Source organism: Jaculus jaculus, chromosome 14 (assembly GCF_020740685.1).
Source record: "Jaculus jaculus isolate mJacJac1 chromosome 14, mJacJac1.mat.Y.cur, whole genome shotgun sequence".
Classification (NCBI taxonomy): Eukaryota; Metazoa; Chordata; class Mammalia; order Rodentia; family Dipodidae; genus Jaculus; species Jaculus jaculus.
This window is the reverse complement of record NC_059115.1, coordinates 16,543,138-16,550,971: the sequence shown is the minus strand read 5'-3', so window position 1 is coordinate 16,550,971 and position 7,834 is coordinate 16,543,138. Positions and strand designations below refer to the sequence as shown.

The 7,834-nt window shown below is 51.1% G+C and overlaps 1 protein-coding gene across 3 annotated transcripts in view; it reads right to left on the bottom strand.

Annotated features, from left to right (window-relative positions):
* Positions 1–5,559: 5,559 nt before the first annotated feature.
* Nlrp12 (NLR family pyrin domain containing 12) overlaps positions 5,560–7,834 on the bottom strand; it is a 28,181-nt gene continuing 25,906 nt past the window's right edge. For all 3 annotated transcript variants that reach the window (XM_045134406.1, XM_045134408.1, XM_045134407.1), the window contains 2 exons: positions 6,952–7,122; positions 5,560–5,647 (listed from right to left, as the gene is read on the bottom strand). In XM_045134406.1, the coding sequence (XP_044990341.1) occupies positions 5,560–5,647; positions 6,952–7,122 (259 nt within the window). The remainder of the gene's footprint in view (positions 5,648–6,951; positions 7,123–7,834) is intronic.

The following is a 7,834-nucleotide window of genomic DNA, read 5'->3' as shown; positions in this document are numbered from 1 at the left end:
GTTTGTTTGTTTTTTGATTTTTGAGGCATGGTCTCACTCTAGCTCAGGCTGACCTGGAGTTCACTAGGTGGTTTCAGGGTGCTGGGTGTGAACCACTTCGCCTGGCCCCCAGCCTGCGTTTTTGAGAGAGAGAATAGGAATGCCAGGTTCTCTAGTCACTGCAAACAAGCTCCAGGCGCAATTTACCACCATGCTCATCTGAGCTTCCATGGGGTCTCGAGAGTCGAACCTGGGTTCTGATCTTCGCATGCAAGCACCTTAACCACGAAGCCATTTCTCCATCCCTCTCTGTTTTTTTGGTTTTTTTTTTTTTTATGCAGGGTCTCACTTTATTCCAGGCTGAACTGGAACTCACTCTGCATCCAGGCTAGGCTTGAACTCACTACCTCATTTTCCTGAGTGCTGTGAATATAGGTGTGAGTTACCAAACCCACCTGCATTGACGTTTTATAAGATTTATTTATTTGCAAGAGAAAGGGTGGAATTGATACAATATGGCCTCTTGCCATTGTAAACCAACTCCGGCTGTAAGGGCCACGTTGCTTCACGTGGGTACTGGGGAATCCAACCTGGGACATCAGGCTTTTTAGCTATTGGGGCTTAAGGCATTTTTCCAGCCCCAAGTTTTTTTTTTTTTTTGATATATGGTTTTGCCAGGTGCCACCAAGCAGCCTTTAAAAACGCAGCAGCAGTTCTAGGACTTTCCCAGAGTACCTGCCCCACCTCCCCCCTGTGTAGATGTATTTGGTCTCATGCCCCAGCCTTGGGAGAATATTTTCCTTAAACTCACAGAAAATGATGTGGATAAAATGGTAGCTCTCCTTTAATATCAGAAATAGGATTGATTATGGGTTACTCATCGCAGGCAAAGGAAAAACATTTTATTGATGGTATGCTAGGATTATCACAATGGATATTTATGCATACAGGGATTTCCAAAGCTGTAGGGAGCTATACAGTGAGTGTATTGTTATTGTAATCAACAGGCTGGGTAGACAATATTGCGGGCTGGGTGGGGAGCTCAGGTCATTACAATGACAAGAAGGTCTTGTGACTTGCAAAGGAAAACCTTTCCGTTTCCCTGAGAGACAATAAGGCCTCCATGTATTGCCCTGGTCTGCGCTTGATAGGCCGTCAAATCATCTCTTTTCTTTTTTCTTTTTTTTTTTTTTTTTTGAGGTAGGGTCTCACTCTAGCCTAGGCTGACCCGGAATTCACTATGTAGTCTCAGGGAGGCCTCTAACTCAGCAAACCTCCTACTTCTGTCTCCTCAAGTCTTATTTCTTAAGCATGTGAAATTGTACCTGTCATTTCTATTAAAAAAACAAACCCACAAAGCTCATTTAGGAGTCAAAATATGAAGCCCAGGTGACTCAATCCTAGGAAGCTGAGGCAGTAGGATTGCCTTGAGTTCAATTTTGGTTTGGTTACATTCTAAAAAAAAAAAAAAAAAAGCCGGGCGTGGTGGTGCATACCTTTAATCCCAGCACTCAGGAGGCAGAGCTCAAGGCCACCCAGGATTTCAAGGCTCGCCTAGGGCTAGAGTGGGTTCCAGGTTGGCTTGGGCTTGAGTGAGCCCACACCCACCGAACTTGTCATATATATATATATATATATATATATATATAAAACATATATATGTATGTATGTATATGCACGTATATTTTATGGACTTCTATACTTACAACAAACTATGGTATCTCTATCCCCCGCTTTCCCCTTTATAACTCTGCTCTCCGTGATATTCCCTCCTCTCCATTAGTTTGTCTTTTAATTTGGTGTCATCTTTTTGTCCTATTATGAGGGTCCTGTGTGGGCATTGCTAGGCACTGCGAGGTCTTGGACATCGAGGCCAAATTCTGTCTGGACAGTTGTATGTAAGGAGTGGTACTCTTCCTTTGGCTCTTACATTCTTTCTGCCACCTCTTCTGCAATGGACCCTGAGCCTTGGAGGGTTGCTTATTTATTTTACGATGTGGGGGATTAAAAGATACACAACTGCCAAGCTTGGGGGTGCACACCATTAATGTCAGCATTTGGGAGGGTGGGATTGTAGGATCAATGTTGAGTTCAAGGTCATCCTGAGTGTAAATAATGAATGCCGGCTCAGCCCAGGTTAAAAACAGGCATTTCCTTGAAAAACCAAAAAGAAAAAGTAAGAAAAGAAAAAGCAGGCCGTGCATGGTGGCTCACACCTTTAATCCCAGCACTTGGGAGGTGTAGAAGAATCACCGCGAGTTCAAGACCATCCTGAGAGCAGACAGTGAATTCCAGCTCAGCCTGGGCTAGAGTGAGACCCTACCTCCAAAGACAAAAACAAAAGAAAAAACAAACAATTGCGAATGAAGGTGACCCCGACCGAGGTAAACGCAGCCTAGAGGAAGTAGGGTGGGTCCGGGCGGGAAATAGGCCTGGGTGGGGGAGTGGTCTTTGTTCCTTGCAGCCCTTGGGCCAATTTGCCCGCGAGGGGCTATATAAGGACCCAGGAGCCGCCGCGGCGCAGGCGAGCTGTGGATGTTCCTGGATGAGAGCTGCTTCCACCACGTCGTCCGTCTGTCCTTCGGCTCGTCCCGCGTCCGTCCGCCTGGCTCCCCGGACCCGCGACCTCGCGCTCCCGCGCCCTCCCGGTGCCGCCGGCCCCCCAGCCCTCCGCCGCCCCGCGTGGATGCCCTTCGCCTGGCACACTCAAACTGTGGGGGCACTTTTTTTGTCATTGGAAGAAAAGTGCCGCCAGTTTTTGAGTGTCCCCGGCGGAGAACCCGTCGCTGGAGAGAACCTGCGCGCTGCGCTCTTCGTGGGGGGCAGCCGGCCGCAGCTCACCCGGCTGCACTCAAATGTGGGGGTGCTCTTCCGGTCCTCGGTGGAAAGTGCTACGACATTTGGGTGTCGCCGGTGGGCGTGTTCCGCGGAGCCCCGGCCATCCCTCGGCAGGTGGCAAGGGTCCGGGCGTCTTCCCGCGGGGAGCTGCCTTGCAGCCCTCCCGGGTGTGCGGGCACCTGGCCCCGGGGCTTCGCGCTTGCTTGTGCCCCGGGGCTCTCGTGCTTAGCAGGGCTGACGTTTTCAGGGGGCAAAACCTGTCTTCAAGGTTGGGTGTTGGGGTGCCCGGAGCGGAGCCCTCGGCAGTCCTGCTACCTTTGCCTCCTAAAAGCGTCGGCAGCGCGCTGACCTTTTGCATTGGTGTTCGAGCCCCGGAGCTTGGGGAGTTGTGCTTTCGGGGTGCTGGGGTGGGGGGGGGCGGGCTTCCCCGGGTCTCCAGGCCGTCTAGCTCCGTGTTCTGCGCCCTGGATGGACCCCGCTCGCTCCGCAGCGGCGCGGGGTGGGCGGCCGCCCGCTCCGTGCGTGCGTGCGCCCCGGGCCCGAGTCCCGCCCGGCGGCGCTCAGAATGGAGGCACTTGCCGTGTCCCGATGGGAAAGTGCTTCCATTTTGTGTGTCTCCGCGTGGGGAAGGCGTCGAAACCGGCCTCGGACCCCTAGCCTGCCCCGCAGGAACGTGGATCCCGCACGGAGTGAGCTTGATCACCTGTATGAAGTGTAAAAGTCATGCTTTCGGAAATTAAAGGATGCGTGCTCCACAGCCGGCTGTGTTCGCTTTTAATAAAGGTTGTCGTCTGCAAATCCCAAGGTTTGTTCCTTTCCAGGTGGGGAATTCACGGTAGCCCTTGTTGGCCTCGGAACGATGCCTCGCACTATAAAGGCTGGTTTTCAAGGTGAGGCGGCTTTCAGACCAGGCTGGCCTCATTTGGCGGTCCTCTTGGCCTCTGCGTCCGTAGTGTAGGGGTTGAAGGTGTGCGCTCACCCTAGTTTATTTTGAGCAAGGATGGGCGCGCTCCGTCCAGCGCCTCCAGCCTTTGCAAGCCCAGATGCGTCCTGGACAGTCCTTTCGCTTTGCAGGCCGTCTCTCAAGCCCCACGTTAAATATCTCAGGTCTTTGACAGGGTTTGGGAATTAGGCTTTAAAATTATGCGGTCAATTAAGTGTGCCACGAGCCCTGAAGGCCAAGGACGGCACCCGTGAGTTCTAAATAAAGGGCCCTCGTTACCTCTTCCAAAGTCTTTAGCTCTGCAGGCACTTGTGTTTTGGGGTCCTAGCAGGTTTGAGTAGTCTCTTCCCAAAAAATAGGCCTTTACCTTGTCCCGGGCGAGCTGGGTTGTAGACTTTGCCCACAAGGTGGTGTCTGGATCATCACCCTTGCCTGCCTGTGCTTCTAAGCCGCCCCTCCCCCCGTGCTGAGGCCTGAACCTGGGACGTGGGTAGACAGGTGCTCATCCACTGAGCGAAGTCTTTAGTCCCCAAAATTTCTCTCAAGGTAGGGTCTTAACTCTTTATCGCTGGGATTAAAAGCATGCGCCACCACCCACGCCCGGCTTTAGAATGTTTTATGTGGGTGACTGCTTCTAAACCAGCCACCCCCTCACCTGTTTGTTTTTTTTTCTGAGGTTGGATTTCACTATGTAGTCTTAGGTTGGTCTCAATCTCAACGTTGATTCGCCAGCCTTAGTCTGGGGTGCTGGCATTAGAGGTTGTGTGCCACCACAACCAGCTTTATTCACTTTTTTTTTTTTGCCAGTTTAAGTAGAGACTCCAGCCACCTGTGTATCCTCAGGCGATGCACGGGTATGCCCAGGCCCGGTCCTTCGGCTTCTGCCAACCAACTCGAGGCATGCGCCCCTTGTGCATCTGGGTTACGTGGGTCCTGGGCAGTCTGCTAAACCACCCTGTAGTGGGTTTATTTAGTTGGCTTTTTGAGGTAGGGTCTCACTAGCTCAGGCTGACCTGAATTCACTATGGTCTCAATGAGTCTCCCTAGTGCTAGCTTTTTCTTGGGTGGGGGTTCAGTCCTCAGGCTGCCCTGCATGTTAGTGTAGTTTAGGTTGGCCATGAATTTGTTAGTAGCTCCCCAAGTGTTGGGATTACAGCCGTGTCCCCCGCCATTTCGGCTTTAGTTCCCCCTGGGTGGTCTCTAGTCCACTGTGGCCCTCGAGCTCATGGCTATCATCCTGCCTCAGTCTCCTGGGCGATGGAATTGAAAGCATGTACGGGCCTCTTACCCACGCCTGGTTGGGTGTGCCAGGCAGGCATCCTGCCAACGTAGCCCAGTGCTCGTTTGATTCACAGGCTTGACCCACCCGAATCTCTTCACCAGAGGAACTCCTGTCCCAGACTTTTTTTTTTTTTTTAAGCTCTCGCTGACCTGGAAATCACTATGTAGTCTCAGGGTGAGCAAGAAATCTCAGGATGGACTCAATTTATTTTAGGGTGATCCTTATCCTTCGGCCTCCAGAATGCTGGGATTACAGGCGTGCGCCGCCACGCTCCACTGGTCATAAAATAGACTAGGGTGACTGAATTTACAATCCTGCCTCCACCTCCCGGTGCTGGTATCCTGCCAGGTTTATGTGGTGGTAGGAACCGAAGGCTTTGTACATGCTAGGCAAGAATGCTACAAATTATATTGCCTATGGCCCTCCAGCTGTTTTACGAAAGCAAGGAGTTTGGTCATCGTGTGGTACAGTGAGGATCAAGCTTGTCCCCCGCCTTCCTCTATCCTAAAATCGCCACTCAGCAGCCAATGTCCAAGTACGGTTTTGCTGCCCGCAGCGCGGCCAGCCTCCTGTGCGTCATCTTGCTCAAGGCCATTCCAAATAACCTAAGGACAAGGATGGAAGCTAATCATTACAACATTAAACGGAGAGCAATTCAGGTATGCCACAGCCCAGCCTAGCCTTGCTTCCCACACTCCCGCACAGTCCTCATTTGGGCTGGAACCTGAGGGACGCTACATGTGACAGACTCATCGCCCCGCCGTGCCCCAGACCCTCCCTGGGTTTTAGACCACCCTCTACCTTAACATTCTCAACCTCTGCGTGTGGGGTGAGAGAGCGCACTGGCGCACGAGGGGCCTGTTGCCAGGATGCATGCGCCGCTGTGCGCATCTATCTTTACATAATGCTTTGTAAGCAAGCACCTCCCTTAACTGCTGAGCCGTCTTCTCTGCGTATATGTATATATATACATTTAATTTGAGAGAGAGAGAGACTGGGAGAGGATGAAGGAGAGAGAATGGGTGCACTGGACCCTTCAGCCTCTGCAAACGAGCTCTGGATGCATGCGCCACCTTGTACATCTGGTCCTGGGGAATCAGATCCTTTTTTTGTTTTTTGAGGTAGGGTCTCACTCTAGCCCAGGCTGACCTGGAATTCACTATGGAGTCTCAGGGTGGCCATGAACTCACAGCAGAGTTCTACCTATGCTGGGATTAAGGGCGTGTGCCATCACGCCCGGCTCAACTTCTTTCTTTTAAAGGTGGTAGAGGGTGGTATAACAGAGAAATGTCACCAAGTTGATAAATGACAGAATTTGAATTCAGGCAATCCCAACTGAGACAGTGGCCCCGTGGGAAAGAAGAGGAGCTGGGGCAGCGTGTAGTGGCGTGCCTGAATTCCAGCTTTCAGGAGGCTGAGGCAGGAGGACCATCTGTTTTGAGACTGCCCACCAAAACATGGGGAAGTTGGCTCAGCTTATTCAGTCTCAGGCAGCACGCTGGGCAAGTATCAGCCTATCCTGCCAGATTGCATGAATAAATGTTTACAAACTTTAAAAACACTGATGCACCTCAATTTAAAAAGTGTTTGGGCTGGAGAGATGGCTCAGTGGTTAAAGCGCTTGCTTGCAAAGTCACATTCGATTTCCCAGTCCCCAAGTAAGCCAGATGCACAAGGTGGCACATGTGTCTAGAGGTTTTTTTGCAGTGGCCTGGTGCACTTTGCATCTGGCTTACATGGGTGGCTTAGGAATTGAACCCAGGCAGGGAGTCTTTGTAAGCAAGTGCCTTTTGCTGCTGAGCTGTTTTTCCAGCCCTGTCTGTTATGTATCTCAATTATTTGATCATTTTATTCCAGACCTGGAGCCCGACCCTCTCCCCCTACCAGATGCTCAGGTCCCACCTCTCACCAGAGGACTCGGAGTTTGCAGCCAGGGTGCCTCAACCTCCTGCATAGCAACCGCACGCCTGCATCCTCCAGGGCGTTGTTGGTGAGGTAGAGCTCAGTCAGGCTCTGGTTGGTCCCCAGGATGGAAGAAAGGTCCTCACAGGCTTTGGCTGTGAGGCCACAACTGTCCAACCTGTGCAAGACAAGCTACATGTAGCACTTGTTTTTAGCCCAGTGTAGGAGGAAACAGACAAGCTTGGCATGGTGGCTCATGCCTTTGATTCCAGCACTTGGGGGGCAGAGCGAATTCAAGGCTACCCTAAGACTACATAGTGAATTCCAGGACAGCCTGAGCTACAGTGAAACCCTACCTCGAAAAAAAAAAAAAAAAAAAAGGCTGCGATTTATCACAGTGTGCATAATACCTAGTGTGCATGGAGCCCTAGGTTCAATCCCTGGTGCAATGGTGTGAAGGAGGCTAGGAAGAAATGTGTCTGCCCAACCAAATGTCAAGGAAAAATGTTTAAAGGTACCTGGATGGAACACTGAAGATATTGGCGTTTACCCTTTCCCAGTAGGGAGAATTGCAAGTACACCTTGCCCACTGCTTCTCCAGCTTTATTTATTTTAAAGGCTTTTATTTATTTGTTTATTTGTAGGCAGAGAGCAATAGAAGAGAGACAAGCAGAAAGAATGGGCATGGCAGGGCCTCCAGCCACTGCAAATAAACTCCAGATACATGCGCCACTTTGTGCATCTGGCTTTCTGTGGGTACTGGGGGAATCGAACCTGGGTCCTTTGGCTTTCTTTGCAGGCAAGTGCATTAAAAGCTAAGCTATTTCTCCAGCCCTATTTATTTATTTGGTTTTTAGAGGTAAGGTTTCACTCTAGCCCAGGCTGACCTG